This window comes from Teleopsis dalmanni, chromosome 1 (genome assembly GCF_002237135.1).
Source record: "Teleopsis dalmanni isolate 2A chromosome 1, ASM223713v2, whole genome shotgun sequence".
Taxonomy (NCBI): Eukaryota; Metazoa; Arthropoda; class Insecta; order Diptera; family Diopsidae; genus Teleopsis; species Teleopsis dalmanni.
In genome coordinates this window covers 4,455,199-4,479,004 of record NC_051846.1, presented here as the reverse complement: position 1 = coordinate 4,479,004, position 23,806 = coordinate 4,455,199, and the positions used below count along the sequence as shown (strand labels likewise).

Below are 23,806 nucleotides of genomic sequence, written 5' to 3'. Positions count from 1 at the left end.
TTTTAAATTTATCTAGCCAAGTGTATTAGCTATAGGTTTATCTATAAATTTTTGACACAAAGGTTAATGGTTTCATTTCATCCACTCATAGTTTTGTAAAAAAAATTTATTTATAATTTTAAAATTTTTCCTTTATTTTTTTGGTACATTTCAGTTCATATCTTTTGTGCATACAATAAATCGGCAGAACTTAAGAATTTTATTAAGAGTTCAATGTTTCAATGTTTTCTTATCATAAATTAAATATCGAAAGTCGGTTTAAGTAAACAACCATCGTATGAGAAACTAATTTAATTTATTGTACCAACATTTTCATTTTATTTGACACAAATAAATTCAACACTTTTATTTAAAGAACAAAAATAAAGTTATTTTTAAATTAAAAGAGCAAAATGCAATTAATCAAATCGTTAGTCATTTTTCACAAAAAACTCGCTAAGTAAAATGTACAGTTCGATTTTCTAAAGACGCTCGCGTCGCCACCGCAACTTAAAATAATAAGAAAAACAGTATATTTAAATTAAAACAAATTAAATAATATTACAGCATTAATTAACCTCATTAAGTAAATATTTCAAAAATTTTTATTTCCTACAAATAATTGGCGTTAAATATGCTAATCTCATTTAAAAATTATATTTTTAATTTTTATTAATTTTATTACTTTGTTTTGTTTTATTTAAATTTGGCTTTTCCTTTGTGTGTTTTTTCTTTTTTTGAAAATATTTAAATTTTTCAAAAAAAATAAAAAAACTAATAAATTAAATAATAAAAAGAAAATAGCAATAAAATAAGGAAAAGATTCTGCTCATAGCTAGACAATGAGTGAGCGTTCGTACAATCACAGTCTATAAATACAAAAATAAATAAGTATTTAAATATATATAAAATATTTAATTTTTATTTAAATATACATGTTAAGTGAATTGTGTAGCTAAATTAAAGTAATAAATTTGTTTTTTTTATTATATGTTAAAGAAATTGAAATAAAAATATATTTTATAACTTACAGATGCTGGGCACAGCACTGCTGGGCAAACGTACGCCGAAGGTAATTCCAACAGTTCCGACCTTCAAAAAATCTTCAAACTAATTTTTTTTTTTGTTTCCAACCATCTTTTGTAGGCAGTCAAAAAGAAACCCTTCACTGATGTTGAATTAAAAGGTAAGTCTAAATTTAATCTATTTAAAATGGTTTTTATATATTTCTTAATCTGGCTATAGGTCCCTTTTAATATTTTTTATTATACCATACTTTATATTTCGACTCTCCTTGAGAGTTATCATCAAGATCACGATCTAACAAAAATTATTATTAATAAATTATTATTAATAAATTATTATAGAAATTAATGTTACTAAAACTATGTCTACGTCATTGTCTTTATAGTATCGTCTATATTGCATTTAAGAAGTTATAGTAAAATTTTTAAATCATATTGACATCATAAACAAAAACTTTAAAAACCATTTATAAATATTTTTGTATTTATAAATTTATCATTAAAAGTTTGAAAAGTAATTAAAAAAATAATTTCAAAAGAAAAACGTTTAATTTGCGTATGAAAACATTAATTTGGAAAAAAGAAGAAATTATCTGTTTGTTGTATAAACTGTAATAAAATAAACATTAAACGAAAATTTTATTAATTAATTTAAGAAGAGGCAAAACCATATTATAAATGATTAATACAATAAAGCACGCTACATGCCACAAAAGTGTGGTTTGTTTTTATGTTAGTTTTGGTTAGGTCGGTTTTTAAATTAATTAAAAAATAAATTTATTATATTCAAATTTCAATAGCATTTAATACAAATAACTAAGAATAAATAACAAACAACAATTTTAAGTTAGATACATTTATATAGCTGTAGTTTAAGTATGGTGTTGGTTTAGTATATTAACATAGTAGCTATACATTTATATAGCTGTAGTTTATGCGCTTATTCAATTTATATTACAGCAAGCGAATTGAGCGTTTCAAAAATAACAACAAATCAAAGAAATTCTAAATTTGAAGAATGTAATTTAAGTATGACGTTGACTGTTTTGACTGTATGACTGTAAAACTGAATTAACAGTTCAGTTGGTTAAAATGGAAGTCCGTGCTTAAAATTTGGCAGGATGCATTATAATTTTTTGTAAGTTCTGCTATTAGATATAGGATACGGCGGCAGTGTTTTACTCTTTCAGACACTACGGTTACATTAGAATTACGGTTTAATTAGAATAAAATAAATGTTTGTAATATGTTTATAATAAACAGAAGGTTAATTCATAACGCTACACACTTAAGTGAGATGGCAGTTTATTCTGCTTCCGATTAGAGCTGCATAGCAACTGAACCATTGTTTCTTCTTCCTCCTAATTTATACAATTTCTACAAAATTTATGAGGAAAGAACGTCTTTATAAAATAAGTAGTAATCGGCTATACAAGCTGTTATGAATAACTTCAGGATGTTTTTATATTAATAACTCCACAATTTTTATCTCTTTATTTTAATAACTTTATATTATTTATATATTCATTTTAATAACTTATCCATTTTTATCTTCTGTGGTACCTTGTGATCAAAAAAGAACTTATTCATCTTTTTGTTGAATTCCCGCGCTTTTCCAATCGGTAAATTTTTTTTAATTTCACGCTGGCAATACTATTATACACATTCTGTCAAAGTTTAACGCATATCGTGCGATTAGTTTTTGTTCGGCGTCTATACAAAGAAGTCGAAAAATTTTCGTTTGGCGATTTTTAGCTGAATTTCATCTAAAAACAGCGTTCTTGTGACGTAGACAAAGAGATGATTTCCAACGCAGATAGTGGCCTACATTCATCGAACGCATCATAACTGGTGATGAGACATGGGTCTATGAATTTGACTTGCCCACCAAACAACAATTGACCGAATGGTAAGTCGGTCCAAAATCAAGGTTATGTTGACTGTTTTCTTCGATATTCGTGGTGTGGTGCACTATGAATTCCTTTCGGACCATTCGCAAAAAGAGGCCAGATTTATGAAAGGAAAACTCATGGATTTTACACCACGATAACGCACCGGCTCACGCAGCGTTGGTTGTGTCGCAGTTTTTGGCAAAAAACTTCAGCAATATCATCAACCAAGCACCGTACTCTCCAAATATGACCTCGTGTGAGAATTCGCTGCGTGAACTAAAGGCCGTACCTTCGGCGACCTATAAAACTTGTACGGAAAATTGGATCAAGAGTTGGCATGCATGTATTGCCCCAGGAGGAGAGTATTTTGAAGGCGATAATAAAGAAAATTATTAAAAATTAAAATTTTGCGTGTCAACTTACATACAGATTTCATTGTTAAACTTTTACATATTTTATTTTATTTTATATAGGAAGCTTTCAATAATTGCTTGCATGGTGTTAGCGGTAGATTCAGATTTTTTAGATACTGGAATATGTTCCTGAGACAGTCTACCTAGCTAACTCAGTCGTCTTGCAATTGCTTGTCATATCTGTTATATTAATACTGGAAGTACAAGAAAAAGCATATATGATTCGATATCTCCTTAGAGTACTGTAGCTACTAAAATCAATCCGAGTTGTTGTTTGGACTAAATGTTTAGACATCAGAGTAGGTTAAATGGTTTAAAGTACATATAAATACATATCCATTCAATTCAATTCTCATTTTAAAACAAACTATGTCTCTAATTTTAATGCAAATTAACTTTTGAGATTAAAATTAATATGATAGTCTCAGGATAATTTTTTTAAGGGGAAATATTATTTAAAGCCTTTTTCTATCTTTTGAAAAATGCGCTTACTTTTAGTTGCTAATATTTTAATATTTATTCATAGAGAGACTATAGAGTGTAGAGTACACTCTACGTTCTTATGACGTCTTCTGCATATTTTCGTGTATTTATTTACTTGTTAATGTTTCTGCTTTAATAAGTTAAATTTCATTAATTTGAATAATTTGCAAATAAATGAAATTGAAATTGGAAAAATGTGTTGAAATAAAAAATGCTTAATTAGCTTAACGGTTTTTAATTTTCGACTAAAAGAAAAAAAAAAACAAAAATTCTTTCATATTAAACAAGAACTAAATAAATAAATATAAAGGAAAGCGTAGTTGTGTTACGATAAAATCAGCGTATGAAATTTAAATTAAATTTTATTTAATCATAAAAATAAGCACTTGCTTTTAATTAAAATTTGGGCAATCCTCGACGCTTGAATTTGCACTTGCAGACTTGCTAGAACTTTTTTCATTATCTAGTTTATTTGTTAACTTTCACTTTGTTTGTAGGTTAAAATGCAGCTGCTGCATTGCTTAACGCCTGCATTAGAATGAAAATAAAGTAAAGAAAAGTATTTTTAGTTATTTGGTGAATTATTTTTAAATGCCTCGGTGCAGAGAATGCGAAATTTAAATGACTTTATGTCAGATTGTCGCCAGTCCTACCATAAATTTTACGTTGAGAGTCTAGAAAAAGCACATATTTTTCCTCAACATTTGCTAAGTGTAGAAGAGAGCGGCGTATTTCAGCAAAAGTGTCCATTTTCACGCACTGCACTGCACTGTTCTAGTCTAAAATTAGTCCGACGCAGCGGTTAGTGCAACTAAAATAGTGCGTAAATCTTATTTAGGCACGTATGTAATTCTTCAAACGTCCGCTTTAAAATAGATTTTGACATACTACACATACAACTACAAAAGAAATTCCTCTACGATGTTTAAAATATCTTCAAGATGCTTTTTGTGAAAAAATTCCTAAGCATTCGCTATGTAATATAATAATCACTCGTACGTGCAGTAATTAATTTGATGTACTCGTAATTTTCCAAAATTTTGTTTATCAGAGAAACTAAGCCTGTCAAATAAAATAATTGTCTAATACACTTAATTAATGGATAAGATAATTTTAATAATATTTATTAAAAACAATTCTGTGCTTATCTTTTGTGTAACAAGATCTTCTCAAGAAGATAATATTTTAATTATCTTGGAATTATACTTGAAGCAGAATTTTGCTGAATTTTATAAGTCTCGTGACCTTCTTTGAAATATTTTTTGTAGATATAACTGCGAGCAAATAACGCACAAAATTAAATCAAAACAAATCTTAACTTATCATTAAAATAAATCATACTTCAAATACTGTAGTCCACAATTAATTAATTTCAAAGAAAACATTCACCATGCCATGCCAGTCATAAATAAATTGTGTCACAACAGTAAGTAGACTACAAATATTTCAACCGCTTTTCCAAGTTTTTGCTTTCACTTTAGGAAGGACTGCATCATGAGAGATGTGAATATACTTTAACTATGTCAGTGTCCTGCAATCTTCCACGTTTCAATGGCAACGGCGTTTGCTCTTGTATATCAAATCATAAAAATGCCATAAATATTATTTTCATACAGGAGATTTACTTACATACAAAAATATATATAGCAATTTGGTTAGCCAATGTCTCCGGTTAATAATAATGATTTATCTTTAACGATAAATAATTGTGACACAAACTTAATACGGCGTGACATATCAGTAAATATTAAAAAAGACAAGCCTACACCTTGCAAAAAATAAAAATACAGCTACCGGCTAAACTGTTTAGAAATTTTTGTAGATATGTGTAGATATATATAGTAGGCGTATTTGAAAACCGCGCAAATTCAATTTTTGGTTATTGAGTTGAATCACTGATGTAGGTATAGCAACAGTTTGTCGACTAAAGTGGTATGTAATTTCAAAATATTATATTATGTACGAGTATTTAATTCTACTGGTGTTAAACACTGATAAGCAACTGTTGATAAACTGTTACTACATTACCATGTTTTTGTATTTGTCTATACTTTGTATTTTATTATTTTGCAAATGATATACAATACCTTTCTTACAATACCTTTAGTATGACTTTATTGTGTGCAGATGACAGTGGGTGCGTATGAGTAATTATATTTTACAGTGAATTTTAAGCTTCAGTTGAAAATGAAACACAACACTATTTTGATTGGTAGATTGTTTAAATAGGTTTTTAAGTATCATACAGTACAACAAACACTTTTATGTACAAGTTTGCATATATACTTTTTTACATTGAATTTAAGCCAAATGAATAATTAAATTTTGTTTAAAGTTTCTTAAGGTTAAAGAAATAAATTTAGGGGGATTGTATTTGAGGTAATATGCTAGTAGTCATGAGATAATGCCAAGTATTTTAGGTAGATAGATTAAACTTGCTGTCAATATGTCACATATTATTTACAAAATTCGTAGAGATAACCTCGTAGAGGAGTAGTTGCAAATGTTTCTGGATCTTGCTAGACGAGACTTATAATTATCAGCAAAATTATGCTTCAAGCAAAATTTCAAGATAATTAACATATTATTTTCTTGAAAAGATCTTGTTACACAAAAGACAAGCACAGAATTGTTTTTAATAAATATTATAATAATTATCTAAATGGTTTAATATCTCTCTCTCTCTCTCTCTCACTCTCTCTTATCCTGTTGGTATCATTCATCATGATTCTCGAATACGGATTTGGCATTTTGAGCCGTGAGCCTGCTGCCAAAACAGGGGGACTTATCATATTATTGTTGTTGTATTCTTCCATGTTTGATTATCAGGATTTTGTAAGTCGGTGGGTGATGGGCTTAAGGACTCCAGGTGAACACATTGCAGCAAGGTATTGATGAGCTGCCAAGCCTTGGCGGACTCTTGAATCAAATATGTCAAAGTGACCCCACTAATGCTCCCTCACTCGTTTGCCATGATCTTGAGCTCCACATAGATTGGTTAGCTTGTCTCACTCATAGGTTACTCATGTTTCCCGGATTGCACGACGGGGACGTGAGAGTAGGAATTGCACGGATTAGGCGAACCGTAACGGCTTCGTGGTCGTGGCTAACCCACGAAGTTATCATTCTTTAAAATTAGGGTCATAGATGTTTATAAACATGTCAGTTTGGTTCCCTTCTACTTGAATGGGAGAATCACACATTTTCAAAGGCGTGTGAAATTAGGGAGTTAGTCATACTTATAGACTTGTCTGGTTGGTTTAGTTTTTCACTCTTTTGGTCTGCGGCTCATTATTTGAGTTCAAGTGAGCTTTAGGAACAAGGCTTCCACTTTAACCTACTCTAACTAGCAGAAATCATAGATCGGTAAAGTTTATCAGAAACGATATTGCTTTTGCGCAAATTTTACTATTATTAATGCTAAGAAATTGGATAATATTGTTATATGAAGCGAAAAGTTGAAGTCAGCCGTACGATAAATTATGAAAATAGTGTCCTACTTGGTTATATGCACTAATTTACTATATTAAATGTGTCATTCATTCTTTTTTATTCGTATTATTTTCAGAAGCGGGCATGCTTATAACTGTAAGTTTAATATACTTTAAGTTTTCCTTACTAAAAACTAATGTTTTCGGGGAAGTAGTTGTTCTCGGCAGACTTTATATAAAAAGCCCAAATTCGTTAATTACACTGAAAGTTTATTAAAAATTTGAAAAAGCATTTGTTGTCAGCTGCATCATCTTGAAATATTATTGAAATAGTAGTACCATATAATTGGTAAACGTGGGAATAGGTAAACTCAGCATATTCCTTTAGATTATTATTTAACTTAGCAGTAGTAACGGAAAACAGTTCATATGGTTGGTGATTTCTCGATAAGACATGTTACGGTGACTTTTTATTATACTGCAAGTGACTAAACTTGATTTTAATCATTGGTCGTAAGGTAGATCCCCTTTCACAAGTCATTACTTTCGAAAACTTTATAAATTTATTTTATTTTTCTATTTTTGTGAGAAAGTTTATTTACAATTTGTTTTTTAGAGATAATAAGTGAAATAGTATAGAAAAATTGTGGAATATAAATAGTGGTTCTTAAGTGCTATTGAACTTAAAATATATAGAGATAATATATAGTAATTAGAGTTCAATTCATTTCTATAAAGAATAACTAAGAACCTTTTTATTTCATTTATTTAATCATCACTGCAAATTAAGGGATGTATTTATTGTTTCGACGAAGTATGTGAGAAGTTATATACAATATCACTTGAAAACACAACCTTTGAATAGATTTGATCAATAACGTAGATTACAATACATATACATATATGGTTGCATTTCTGTAGATATAAATGATGGAATATGTATAGACTGTGGAATATGAAAAAAGTTTTTTTGCTAGCAAGATTTAGGATATGTATATAAAAATGGAAAACTCAAAAATTATGTTTATTCAAAGAAAACTGAATTGAACTTCATGTTGAGTTGTGTTCATTTTCTGGGCCCTCTTTCAACTAGAACTATAATTCGTTTCTTACAAAATTTCAGCATTTTAGCTTTGAAGAGGTGAGACTTATGCTTTTTACAGTCCTTTTGAAAACAAGCGTGATATTGCTGTGGTGACTTACTAAACAAATGATAATCTGACAGAATTATATCGGGACTATACTTACATTGATAGCATTAAAATTTCCCAACATCGCTCATTTTTTATCAATGGACGAAGGATGTATTTGGGTTGAAGCTATCATTTGGAAACAAAACTATCTTTCTCTTAATTAAATTTTTTTTTAATCTTTTGCTTCTACTTAAATAAAGTTTGACTGTGGAAGTACGTATAAATTATGTACAGAGGTTATTGTGTCTCATGGGCGACGATCTCAATCATTTTTGATCCGAAAATTGTCTCATTTTTAATTTAATTTTACTTTTTAAATACATCATTTATTTCAATCAATTGATCACTACGTTAGATAGTTTATAATGTATAGACAATGACGTATAAATGACGGAAATTTTAAAATCATTTCCAAACTGTAATAGAACTCAAAGTGCTTTTGAAAAGAACGTCATCAAAAATTCCTCAACAATTATTTCCCTGCAGTTAAACTTATTAAACGGGATATCTAATGTCGTACCAAGGGACCAAGGGATCGTAACCACTTGTAAAGCAAATCCAAAATAATTACTCTGAGTTATAATCAAATAGTCTATTAACTGTTAAAAGAATGGAATTATCAAAAACAACGAGCCGTTTCAAAATTGTTGCAGTTCAAAGTCAATCGTACATTTTTTTCCCAACACTAACATATACGCGGCTATATATCTCCTTTACTTCTTCACTTTTTTTACAACTGTGATAAAAGTTAGTGAAGAGAATATCTAACATCTTATCCAAAACAAGAATTATCACTACTAAGAAGTTAACATGTAATGTGTGAAATATAAAAATAAATAATCAGATGCAAAAAACAATTTCAAAGCTATTGTAGTTCAAAGGCAAGTATTAACTTTTTGTCTAACACAATATGCGTTTTGATAACTCCTTAACTGCAATTGATAAACATATTATCAAATTTGTTTTGAAGGTAATAAAAATAATATGTTTAATTTAATAAGCTTCAAAATATTTATTTATATTAATATAACAAAAACAATGAAAAAAAAATTTTATTATTAACTTCTCATATGAAATAACAGCACGTCATGGTTACTTTTTGACTAAAAATTTATAACTTCACCACTGTGCAGTCATGCATCACCTTTGATTGTTTGATTGTTCCTCCAAAACAAAGTCTGATAGCTGGAATTTGTTTAAAAGATATCATAACACAAATATGCTGAAAGTCGCAGTAAAATATCTAAATCATTAATTTAATTAAAAGATATTGTGGAAAGAAAACAAAAATAACAAAAAAGTAATAAAAATAATAACAAAGTCTAAATATGTCTCATTCAGCCATTCAGTAATTCAGTAATTCGTATATCAAAATACTTTGCTAATCTAAAAATGGAGTGAAGTATAGGCTCTGATAACCGTAAAGGAAATAAATATATGTATACCAGTATGTGCAATATTTTGCGAGAAATATCTGATAACCGAATCAAAATATAAAATACAAAATATAAAAGCATATAGTCGCATATCCCCTCTAGTTATAAAAATTTTATTAACTTGTACACAGGTAGGTGTTAGTCGATCTAGACCCCTGAGCAGCAGCAGCCAATGTCTGTTAGTCTTTATCTTGGACTTTAAGGTGATAAGCAGCACGCGGGTGTTATTTCCAAAAGTATTCATTTTAATAAAAACAGCAACCTAGTTAATAACTCGTTCAGACGTTAATTTGATAGTAAGGAAGTTGATATCGAGAACGCGACCGCAAGAATTCCTAAAAGTACCGAGTCATTTAGTAAATTATTTTGGTGAAATAAATATTTCAAAATATTGTGCTAATAATTTTTTAATTAAACCTGTCATATAATTAATGTTTCTAATAGATTCCTTGTGTGCATAATGCGATTTGTAGTTATAGTGCTAATTGAGCTGTGCCAATTTCATCATAAAACAAAATATACTTGATAGTTAGCAATTTTGCGCTTATTGAGATTTTTTAATCCTCCTCCGTCCATAAATTCAACTTTTTATTGCGATTACATTGAGAATTTAAAACAAAAATAATTGTTGTTGTTGCTGGTAACAAGTGTAAATTTAATAAAGATAACAGCTGAAGTATTTTGGCATTGGAAATATGAGCAATGATGATATTTGTAAGTATACTTGTTCCGATTATTTGACTGCTACTTAAAATTATTTCTTTTTATGTTTTTCACACGAAAGTAACAGGCCAAATATAGCCTTACAAAGTGTTTATTAATATTCGTTATCTTTTGATTACGAAAAGTTTTAAAAATTTTGATAAAAATGTATCTATTGTTTACACATGAAAATTAGTACAAGCTTAGCATAAATGAAGTGCTGTTATTTTTAAAACATTTAAAATTTTATTTAAATTTTAAAGAAAATTCAAAAAGATTTACAACACTAAATAATATTTCTATTGTGTCTGTTTAAAAAGTATGGCGCAATTATAGAATATTAAATTTTTCTATATGAAAAATAGCTAATTGAGGCTAATTACTACGGCCGTGTGTGAATTCGAGTAAATTGAGGTAAAGTAAATTGAAATTTCCTAGGGATTTTTTTCACTGCTCTTATGTAAATATTTATTTATTGCGCTAATTTATTATTTTTAGTTAAAAGTTTTTAAATTTATTTATTTATTAAACATTTTATAAAATTTTCATAATGGTGACACCTAATTTACCTAATTTTTAACTAATTTACCCTACTTGAAATTCTGGTAAATACCAACTTTCGCTGCTATACCGACATAATTTACGACTCTCTCAATTTACCATCAATTTACTCGAAGTCGCACACGACCTTAATAAAATAACATATTGGTATTCTATACTTTTATGGAATAAAATTATTTATATAAATTAGAAGGAGTCTTAACACTAAATAAAATAATATATTGGTATTCTGTGCATTTATGGAATAAAATTATTTATATATATTAAAAGCAAAAAGTTTTTTAAATAATTAAATAATTATTAATTATATAAATTATTAATTATAATTAAAAATTATTTTAAAAAATTCTTGCATATCAATGATATTAAGTATCTGCATATTTTTAAGTGATCTTTTGCTTTTATAAGTGCAGGCAATATTTATAAAAAGTACTTCCAAATAGATAAATATATATGCCTGTGTATTAATTTCAGCAAATGTGACAACAAAATAACGCCGGTTATAAATCAAGCTGAAGTAAGTAAATATTTACACAAGCCACAATGAACAGAAAAACAAATTTTTGAACATTAGACGTATTAAAATGATTTACGATAATTAAGTAACGCGTTATAACACTCACGTTACGTTCTACATATTACGTTGTACAGATTACGTTACGATGAACGTCGTCTGCTGAAAGTAAAATTTTGCGTAGCAGTTAATTAATACTTTTCTGAATGAAAAATGTTTGCAAACAGTACATGTCCTTCAAGTAGAGTCAAGTTACAAAGAAAAAACTTTTCTCAACTGACGACTTGTAAAAAATTATAAGAAATACTTTAGTCTGTGTGGGTTTCTAAGGTATAGAAAATATATCCGACAATATGACAAATATAATAAATGATGTTAACTGTCAAGATAGTCTCGTAATAATTTTTAAATGAATTTATTATCGTTAAAGATCGGTTCTGAGTATTTTGAAAAGCAAAAACTGTATATTTGTAGATATAATAGGGCGTAGTGAACTATAATATAATAGGAACAATAAATGATAAAGTCTTTATCAGAGTTTTACCTAAAAAAAAATAAATTGAAGTTTTGTTTAAGGGTTCAAGAAGTTATTTTTAGACAAATAGGCATTTGTTTTATATTCCCTGATCTGTAATATAATAAATTGGAAGACTAGAAACATGAAAAGTTTAGATACTTTATAAAAATAAATAAGTTTTACCATAATATGTCTCGAATATATGTCTTACATTTGCACAACTTCTAAATATTAGGTTAGATTTGGTTGTCCCGACGATCCTTAGTGGATCCACTTAGACCTATTGACCCATTGCTTTACCGTATGTATAGGAAAAACTCAGGGTTTAAAATCACTTAGAACCTTTGATGAAGCCTAAAATGCTGTTTAGTGTCAGGTCCCGTAATTGGTCAATGTCCTCAAGAAAGGGGGCTTCGGCAGTATTGAGTCGCCGCCGTGCATGAGCTGGGTACAAACATAGTAGATGAGAGTATCTCTCATCGTCCTACCCACAGCTGCGATAGATTTAATTTTAAGGAAGACCTCATCTTTTAGCATGGTTCCCTAGTTCACAGTGACCTGTAAGTAAACCTACCAAAAGACGGGATATCTCAATGAGAATTTTGGATCCCCTTTTATCGGAACGTAGCCAGTTTGCATACAGATGCCTGCATATCGTTTTCTAAATATTAAGACTAAAAATATTAAAATATTTATATAGATACTACCATTGAAGACTAAAAATCTTTAAAATCATTATAAGAATAAGCTAATGAGTTGATAAATACATATCCCGGTTTTTGGGTCAAGAGAGTGGTAATAGAGAAAAACTTAGAGTGTTATTTAAAAGTGAAGACTTTTTTCACTCAAACACAATGACTACAAACTCTTATTTTTACTATCTATATATTACTATAGCCATGACCATATTAAAAGTTGTAGAAATGTTAACAAGATATCAAAAGCAGTGACATTTATTTGTATCTCAACAAAAAAATGTGAACTAAGTAACATATAAGACTTATGCCTAAATTGCATTACATATTTCGATTTGCAAATATAGATTAAAAAATGCGTTATTGATTTAAGTATTTTTAATTGATTTTCTACAATTATCTAAAAAAATAAATTTTAAACAAACTGATATTTTATACCTATCTTATGATCTATAAGTATTCTGTCATTGTAAAAACATGAAATACTAAGAAATGTTATAAGTGTACTGCATATCTTAGTTGAGGCAAGATGAAATATTATTATTATTGATTTAAGAATTATTTTTCTATGAGTTTGGAATTGCAGATTCTATGAAGTGCAAAATACATAATTATACTCTTGATGATACAATATTGCTAGAAGTAATATTAAAACTTCATGTAAATATTCAATCAGACTTAATTAAAATCTAATCGCAATAATATTACTAATAATGTAATAATTGGTAGTAAGAGTATGCTAAGTTTATAATCAACCTTGATTCAAAATTAATATAGATGAAGTAATGATTTTTAAGTGTATAATAATTTTTCTACTTTATAACTACACTTATAAGAGTAAGAGAGTAGTGTTGTTGTTTAGCGTACAACTAAGAGACTTTAGCAAGAGATTTGTTTTTTTATAACACATCTCGGAGCGCCGGAATACACCTATTATTACTATTCTTGAAGAGTTCTAGCTTTTTTTATTTATTTCTATATACAGAAATCATTAAAGCAAAGGAATAATAAAGGTTGTCTAACTTTACTGGGGTTCCAGAATTCTTTTCGCGAAATGTAGGGTGCATATTGTAATTATACAAATTAAAAAAATTGTCACCAACAAGTGTCATTTGTCTTCGCCAACCAGAAATTAAAAAAAAAAAAAATTAATTTGACTTCTTGCACGAGTTTCTGGCATTTTCCTGAGAACAGTAACGCATTGCATGAAGTTTTCTCTAGATAATTTGTTATGAATGTTGAATTTTTTAGCTTTAAAAAAAGGTTAAAAATTTAATATTTTAATCATTTTTAAAAAATTATTAAAAAAAGGTTTTTAATTTTTAAATTACTTAGGATTGAGTAAAATTTTGTTTCATTGGAATCTACAATCCTTGTGAATAATTTATTTTTATATTAATATGCATTAATATAAATACTTATAAAGAGGTTTTTTTTAAATAAAGCAGTGAACTACAACAATAAAAATTCACGTTTTTCATATTATTTTAATTAATTGAATTTATGGCTGACCATATAGCTGTTTCTAGCATCAGTGGTCTTGGAAATAATTTTTGTATTTAATTATTCGTAAATAATTTTTTAAGACTGCGAGTACCAGGAATATAACTTGTGCCCTGCCAAATTTGAAGCTCAAAGTCAGCGTTTGTTAGCCAACTGATCCAAATCCGTACTTGACTTTTATGTTCGCACATTTTTCTGGAGTTTTGTTACTTTGCCTTATAAAGTAATGACTTACAATTATTTGAAATGTTTTTCTTACATTAAAAAATAATAAAAAATAATTTTATATATAAATAAATTCTATTACTCACATAAGATTTTTAATTATTTTTAGTAATTTATTTAACGATTCAATTGATTTTAGATAAACCTAAATTTAAGATTGTTGTTGGTAACTTTATACTAATTTTGATAAATTGTAAAATACAATTCTATTCCAAATTTAATTTTATATTAAAGTCTAATGCTTCCTTTCACTTATATAAGATTTTCAATTACTTTTAATATTATCTTTAACGATTCAATTGATTTAAGATAAACCTAAATTCAAGGCTAAATAAGAGTGTCATTATAATAAATTTAATATTACACGAGGATGAAAATTAATATACTAACTGAGTGTCATATAAAGATGAATAACCAAGAAATTTTACGGTTAAATTTTTATTTCTTTCTTTTATATCCTTTTTATTATTTACATAAACAGTAAAATGATACTGAAGCCACAGAAACATTGCCGAGGTTTTTACTGTACGGCATAGTCACGTGCTGTAAATGCGTCGCGTATTAAATTGCAAGGATTTGCTGGCTTTTCTTTATTGCGGATTGCGGGTTATTTAAATTGAAATAAAAATTTTATGTTATGAAATTAATATTGAAATTGTAGGATATAAAAAAAAATAGCATAGATAAAAATAATAAAAATATCTTACTTTTGCAACCTCTGTGCAACAATAGACTATTGTAAAAAAATCAAAAACAATATAATATAAAATTATGTAATATAATTTCTGTAATAATTTTTAATTGTTTTTTTTCTAAATGCTTTTCTTAAGATTTTGTACAGTTTTTTGACCTATCTAATATAAATTTAAAAAAAAAAAAATATGTTTAACTGTAAGATTTTAACACATTAACATTTATTTAGGTTTTCTTCTCAAAAGCAAAATGCAAACAATCTTATCAACAATTTTCAGTTATTTTTCCCAAAGGCAGCGTTATTCTCGCATTTTATCTGCTGTTCACGATTTGTTGTCTTGTGCCTGATTTAGCATAAAATTAGGCGCAGAAATATTTTAATGTAAAAAAATATTTGGTTTGTAATCAAACAAAAAAGCACTCAAGCAGGCACTGAAATCCTCAAATTGTATTAAAATTCTCAAATGGCAGTGATTTCGTTTAAATAAATTTGCCTTTATTTTTTATTTAACTCGTTCCCAATTAAATAAATGACTTCAACTTATGCAAGATATTTAATATTTTCTTATATACCTTGAGTGAGTTTGGGTTTTGTATAGTATAAAATAATAAATAATAAATAAATAATGTTAAACTGCTAAAAATAATGCTTCAAATTTGAAATGGAATTGTAGAGCCTTCATTCATAGGAAACTAAAATAAAATTGGAAAAATTGTTAATAAATATTAAAAAATAATAGTAAATATGAAATAATAAAAATTTCAGTCAAGTAATTAAATGATATCAAGACTCAAATTAACTTTATTAACAATATAAATTATTTCAATAATAATTTAATACCGATATAAGTGTAGTATATTTTATTTATTTCAATATTTCATAAAAATATTGTAAAAATATTTTAATAGTATATTAACAGTTTTTAAATATAAATAATAAATTATAGTTTTTTTATTTCTATTTAAATTGATCAATTAATAAATTTAATAAATTATTATAATATTTTGATCATAAATAAAAGAATAAATTATTCAAAACAAATATTTTTTTGATTTTTAAGTTATCGTACTTTCTTTTATAAACAATAATTAAAATTTTCAGCGTAATTTTAAATTCAATTGCTGTTATTTTTATTAAACAAATATAAAAAAAATCCCAAACAAGTAATTTCGTATTACATGCACGTGGCTGCACTGTTAATCGTGAATAAATATTTTTGGAAAGTACTTCAGACTTATTCACATTCCGCACCATTTTCTGAGTGCATCATAAATTTTTGTATTGAAAGTATGCAAATACTGGCTAAATCCTCAAATTCAAATGAATAAAAATTATAAGAAATTTTATAGAGGGGTCATTGTCAGCATTGACGTAAAATTTTCACCAAGACGAGATATTTGGGTGGCTATTAGAGAATGCCGGGTGTAAATATTCAAAAAAGTTTGTGCAAACTTTTTACACTGTTAGAGTTGCTTGTGTTTTTTTCTCCTTCATATTTTTTTCATACAATTTTCTTTTGTATGAGTACAGTACGCAAAAGTGCAGCAAAAGTTGAATGTGCTCGGAATGACTAAGCATGATGGACAAAATTCAATAGCTTTACTTCTACTTTCGTGCGAATTTAGGTTTGGGTTGTGAACAATGAACTTACACAAAATGATTAATTGAACATAAATATTAACAATATTTCATAGTAAACTTAAATACTGTTACTACTACTTAATATATGTCTAAAAATTAGCACAAACATAATTCTTAATTTTAATTAGTTTATTTGTTTCAATGCCTTAAAAAAAAAAAGATATGTATACTCGTATAATAGGAGCATGCAATACACGAAGACGACACATACAATGATTTATGAAATTTATTGGTATTTGCATATGTCATGCAAGCAGTTTCAGAGTGGAACAAATTTATATTTTCCTTGGCTTCTGTATCCTTGCTTATTTTGTCAAAATTTGTGTATAATTTGCATGTTTGCATGTTACAGGCAATTTTTTGAATCAGTAACCATGCCTCATACGTACAGTTGACTTTTGACTTTGTTATGCGTTGACATCAGTAGCCAATTTATTACTAAAGTTGTTGTTGCTACTATTGTTAATGATGAAATTCTTGTCATTGTCATTGTTTCGGTTTTGTTGTTGGCTTTCATTAACTATTGACACTTCGACATTTACCGAAAACATCGTTCACTTATTGCGCCCTTGCCAAAGCTAAATTTTTTCTTTAGCTTCTGTTATTTTTTGCATTGTTTTGGTTTTGTACTTATTTTTTTTGTTTTTGTGAATTATGCTTTAATATTATGTTCTGTGGCCACATGTTGTGTTTATGTGTTTGCGCAATCGCAAAACTTTTTTGCGTTTTATGCCATTTTCAAATTTTTGTTTACTTACTCATTGCTTTGAGTTATATCTGTGTGTGTTTGTGCTTTCTGAGCACAACTGTAAGAAAGTGCGTTTTTCAAGTGGTTTGTTTTTGTTTATTGTTCACGATTGCGGGTATTATGCGGGAGTTGGGGAAGGTCATTTTCATTGCAAATGCGTTGTCTGCCATATTGCAAGGTCAATGGAAGTAACAAATTGTTTCGTAAGGTTTTTGGATAACTCTCTTACAGGGTGCAGCAGTTATTGGGAACAAGTGAACATTTTTTTTTAAACATTTGAATAATTACTAAGTAAACAATTCTGAATTAATAAAAAAAAGCGCTTGTTTTAAATTGTAGTCCTACTCAAAGTTGAGTTTGTCAAACCTCATTGCAATTAGTTTTCTTTTACAATAAAAAAATAAATAAAATCACTAATGAAAAATAATTGATATAGATCAGTTTGTCATAAATTAAACTTAAAATAGAAAAAATACTTGACTTCTTCTACTATAGTAATAAAGTCAAACATTGAAAAAGTGACACTGCATATTAGATGCCATATTTAACCCTCTTGTTCTCAAGAATGTCTTATGGTTACAGTCACACCATAAGTGATTTCATATTTTGTGAAACCTTCAAATATTGAATATATGATAGTGAATTTGCCAATCCTTATTTACACATATTTTCCTTAAACAAATATTACTTAATTATTTTAAAAATATCTTCAGTAATTTAGAAACTCGACAGTTAATTCATATCAACTATGATATATATCATTAATTCCACTCATTTAAGCAATGATGTACACCACTAATTCCACTAACTTAAACAATCAGGGCTTAACATATCACAAATATAAAAAAAATAATAGTTAAGACAGTAGCTAACCACACCAAAAATGTGAAAAAATTCCAGCTAACAATAATCTAAACGACACAAAAAAAATAATAAAAAAAGTTCTACAAATTTCATGTCTTCTGTTTGATGAAAATGAACTTTTTCACCACAGTCTCTATACATATATTATCTATTGCTTAGTTCATTATCGGTAATTCATTTCCAATTTAAATATATACTAAAACCAATGGCTTATTTTAGTGGTATTGTTATAGAACTTTTTAAAACTCTTTGTCGATCCTGTGTAATTTTTTTGCTTAATACATTTTTCCACCTCTCATCAATTTTTATAATTTTTTATTTAAAAATAAAAGTTTATTTTATTCCATTAGCGAATGAATGTTAAAATATTAATATAGTAATGTGATTATTTATGAAGATATTAATTATTTTTAAAGTAAATATCATATACACTTTGGTTTTATTGTTAAAAATCACAAGACCGTATAAAATATTTATTTTTCATCATTAAAGATAAAAATAAGAACGCGTGTGGTATAAACAAAGTAAGAAAAAGAAATCGAAATGCTTAAATTATAATAATAATAATTTGATTTGAAAAATATCTTCTAAGACCATCATTCTCCTAAAGCTATTAGAAATAAATTCCAAGCCGATAAATTTATAGGAAAAAAGAAGCTCTACCAAGCTTCAGGTAAGCAAATAAAGAAATCATAAACAACCACACTGGAGCTAGTGTACTATAAAGAAAGAGTAGCCGATTTCACTGAGATCTAGGTTCGCAGAAAAAAAACTATAATTTCCCAAACTAGGCAAAGAGTACCATAAAGAACGAGTAGTCAACCATAATGACCATTAGTTACAAGACGAAAATAAAGAATCAAAATGAACGTTCAAGGCTAGAGATGGTATAGGAGACTCTTTCTTAATAATTATTCATTTTTACATTTACATCAAACAAGTGCTTGTACTTCGCAGTTCCATAATCCTTGAATTAAAACACATATATAACTTAGTAATACAAAGGTATAAGCCAAAAAAAAATGAAAATAATAAATTTTTCTACAGCTGAAATCACAATGCTTACAGCAGAATATAAATTAGCATGAATAGAGTAGAATAAAAGTTATGCTTAAAAATTTTTGAATAACGCCTCTGTATAAACATTTGCAATATTTTAAAAAAAATCATTTAGATTGAAGCATTCACATACACACATTTTTGAATTTAAATGATGAAATTGTTTATTTCAATGAAATAAGTCAAGATCTTAATTGATTTGACAACATATATCAATTGCCATAAAGCAGTTGCCACAAATACAGCCAAACAATATTTATTCTACTAAAAAACAAAAAGTACGTCAAATATAAACAAAGGATAATACGCAAATCTTTTGGCCATTTGAAAGCAACAACAAAAAACAAACAAACATGAAATCACGTGTATTCATAAAATTCCTACATTTCCAGTGAGAGCGCAAATTGTAAGTGTAGTTGTTAAGGGAACTAATACTATGTATTATTGTATAAGTCACTCAATCTTACTCTCTTCAACTTGTTCACGCTGGTAGTTAAGAATAACGAAATAAAAACAAATTGACAAAAATAAAAATTTTGCAAACACACAATTTTTATAACAAGCAAATGACAACAATGTCGGCAAGCAAAAACACAGAAATCAAAAACAGAACAAAAAATCAAAAACAAAAAAAAACATAAAAGAATTACGAATAAGTAACACAAAAAAGTGTGAATGAATTGGCTAAGAATGAGCATGAAAACGCATGTACATGAATTTAACGGTTTCAGTGTTCTAAAGACAACGCGTAAGACAACACATACGAAAAGTAAAACGGTTAATATAAAAACGTTCAACTGTAAAATTCTATTCATTTTCTTCTTACCCTACTCAATTGTGCAACAATCTATCATCCAAAATAACTAATAAAACTAACTTGTACTTTAACTGCTTTTAACAGTTTTTAACTATATAAACTGAAATTGAAAAATAATCAAATGATTTAGATATTAAAGAAATAAAATTTACAAACGAGTGACTTTGGTAAATTAAAAAAAATTTATTATTATTAAATAATGCTAATGTATATATATATAATTTATTTAAAAAGTAATAACATGAAAGCACTGAAAAAATATTTATAATGTTAATAAATTAAGGATCGTGTGAAAACTAATTTACGAATTTACCAATAATTCATATTTATAAAAATATAAATTTTTAATTTTAAAAATTACTTAAATATTATTATTAAGTACAAACAGTTTTTGTTTTTTGAATATAGAATAAAAATTTACGTAAATTGTCGTTATTTTCAAAAATATTTTAAGTCCACCCACACGTTTGAATTGTTGTTGATAATTTTTGCATTTTTTTTAATATGGAATAAAAAGTACAAAAACCAAAAAAAAAGAAATTAAAAAATAATAAAATTAATTTTTAAGTGTTCATTTACACACTTGTTTACAAGATTTTTTCGGCTTTATGGTTTAAAAATGTTTATATTTGTTTTTATTTTTATTTTGATTCATTCGCATTAAAGAGAATGAATCATGTCCTTGCGAATAACGTCATCGGCGGCAATGCAACTAAGTTTCTGGTAACACTTCTGAATGCAGCTTACATAAGAGTTAGTAAGAGATTCTGTTAGTTTTGTGTAATATCAGACTCAAGTTTTAATTAATAAATTTAATTGAGTGAAGTTTCATATTTTCAATGATATAGTAACTTATAATTTTACGAATGCATTTAATTAAACTTTTTTTTGTTAAGTGCTTGAATTGAAATTATATGACCTATTTCGGAATGAAAAGATCTATTGTCGATGGTTTGAAATTTTTGGTCATGGAAGAAGAAAAATGTGTTATTATCTTATATTAAATATGAGTTTAATAAGCTTTATATATTTAAATCTTTATAATGACACATTTACGAAATTTATTGTATTTGATTTTTCATAAATTTTAAAGAAGTAATCTTATTAATTTTAATCCTATTAATAGTTGAAAATTGGAGTAATACAATATTAATACTGAAGGCATTATTATATTAAATAGTGTAAAATACTTAAATACTGGAAATTAATTTATTACAATAAATTAGAAAAATATTTATTATAATTAATAATAATGCTGTAAAGATATTTAAATTAATAAAAGCCTAGAATGTGTGCCTTTCTGCCATCAACTACTTTTTTGTTCATTGAAGAAGACAGATAACTTTTCTAGGTGTCCTGATCTTGGAGTCCTTAACTTGGTGTCATTAATTTGGTGTCTAGAACTTGATGTACTTAACTTGGTGTACTTAACTTGGTATCCTGATCTTGGAGTCCTTAACTTGGCGTCCTGATCATAGTGTCCTTGGTGTCCTTACCTTGGTGCCCTAACTTCGTGTTCTTAACTTGGTGTCCTTAATTTGGTGTCCTTAACTTGGTGTCCTTAACTTGGTGTCCTTAACTTGGTGTCCTTAACTTGGTGTCCTTAACTTGGTGTCCTGATCTAAATATCTCGTTATTGGTGATCTGTCAATAATAAAATTATTCTATATGGTCGAACCTTAAGCAGCATTGACTTTTAATTTGGATAGACATATAATATTACTTAATAATGATTACTGTGCCAATGTTTAACATACCAAACTCCATCTATAATTTCGATAGATCAGTTAGAGGCTAATCGTAATCTTCTATCTCCTTAGCTAGTTGTACGCAAACTTTAATTTGAAAATGTTTTTATATGCATAAATATAATACATCTTTAAATATACCTTTTGTTATTCCTGCTCTGTTATTTTGTTTGACTTTTTGACTGAATTTTATTTTGACTTTTTAAATACAGAATTGTCCGCCCAATTGAACTGCAGAGAACTTCAAACTATAAATTATAAAGCTTTAGAATTGATTGTAGTAATGCAATCATATATAACTTAATCTCAATTTTATTGTCCAACACCCAACGAAACCATATAGTTATTATTTATTTTCAAATATCTGGGCATAGAAACTTACTCAGCTGAACCCCTTCTATCAGATCTCACAATCAACGTGGTCCAAACTGATCAAGAAACTTACTAGTCAGTACCAGTAGTAACCGTTTGCAGCGTATTAAAATGACATACTATTACCCTGTACTCTATCTCCTGCGTCAATGTGATAGACATTGGCTAGGAGAAGATTTAAAATATTTGAAGTCTATTTTCTTACCGATCTAACAAAGCAAACACCCTGCAAAATTAGGGATTTTGTGAAGTTAATAGAATTGTCATATTGTTTAACTTTAAGTTGAATGGGGAAGTTATGCTTTTCGTACGCTGACCTTAAAGTCTGCATATAAACAACGCGAATCCGAGGTCTCACAACGGGTAATTATTTTAGCTCAAGTAGGCAGAAATTTCTATGGTCACTAGATGTCCACCCGCTAGATTTCTCTGTGTAGAGGATGAGCAGGTTCAGGCCAGCACCAAAAAAATACTGCAATACTTATATTCGAAAAGTTTAATTGTTTTACAATATTTTTATCTGTTGTTTATATTACACAAAAAAAATAATCGAATATTAAAAATGTATTTGTAAAATTTAAGTATTTTTTGTGTTGTTTATTAACGATAAAAAACATAATCAAAGTTATTTTGAAGGTCTATATCAAATATTCGAAATGTATTCGAAAAATTTAAATGTTTTTCAAAATTTTTTATCTGTGTACTTGTATTAACAAGAAAAATATAATCAAAGTTCTTTTAAAAATTATAGTTAATTTAAAGTATATTTTTCTTATATTTCTTTCTACCTGGTACAATATTTTTTTCTATTAAATGGCATGTTTATTGATGCCATTAGAACTTATTTCCACTGACCTTATATTATCTATTATCAAAAAATTACTTTAACCTTAATGGAACTGTTTAGTGAAATTTAGTGCTTTCATGTTGCCTTAATTTTTTTTATATTAAATAAAAAAACAATACGAGACTAGAAGTGCGCACAGATTTGTGCCATTTGTTGAGCTCTTGTCGTGTTTTTTTGACTGAAGAGTGAAAATCGTATTAAATAAACAATTCGATTCTTTTTGTTCTATTTTATTATTTTTGTTTATACGAAAAAGAACGATTTTATTAATTTTAAATAAAATTTAAATTTCACGTGATTGATACGCCAATCACTATAAATTTGCAATGCAAGAAAACCAAAATTTATACAAATATGTATATATAATACGTTAGCATTAAAACATTGTTTAAATGAAAATTTGAATAATTTATTTATTTTTTTAGCAATTTTTTAAAAATAGATTTC

General features: G+C 27.4%; 1 protein-coding gene across 4 annotated transcripts in view; it reads left to right on the top strand.

Annotated features, from left to right (window-relative positions):
* Positions 1–23,806, top strand: part of LOC119669045 (calcium-binding protein E63-1) — an 89,676-nt gene that overhangs the window by 18,624 nt on the left and 47,246 nt on the right. For 2 of the 4 annotated variants that reach the window (XM_038078769.1, XM_038078770.1), the window contains exons 2-3: positions 1,013–1,051; positions 1,126–1,165. In XM_038078769.1, the coding sequence (XP_037934697.1) occupies positions 1,013–1,051; positions 1,126–1,165 (79 nt within the window). Of the gene's footprint in view, positions 1–1,012; positions 1,052–1,125; positions 1,166–10,029; positions 10,567–23,806 lie in introns of those variants that run through there. The other 2 variants (XM_038078773.1, XM_038078772.1) reach the window with 2 other exon arrangements.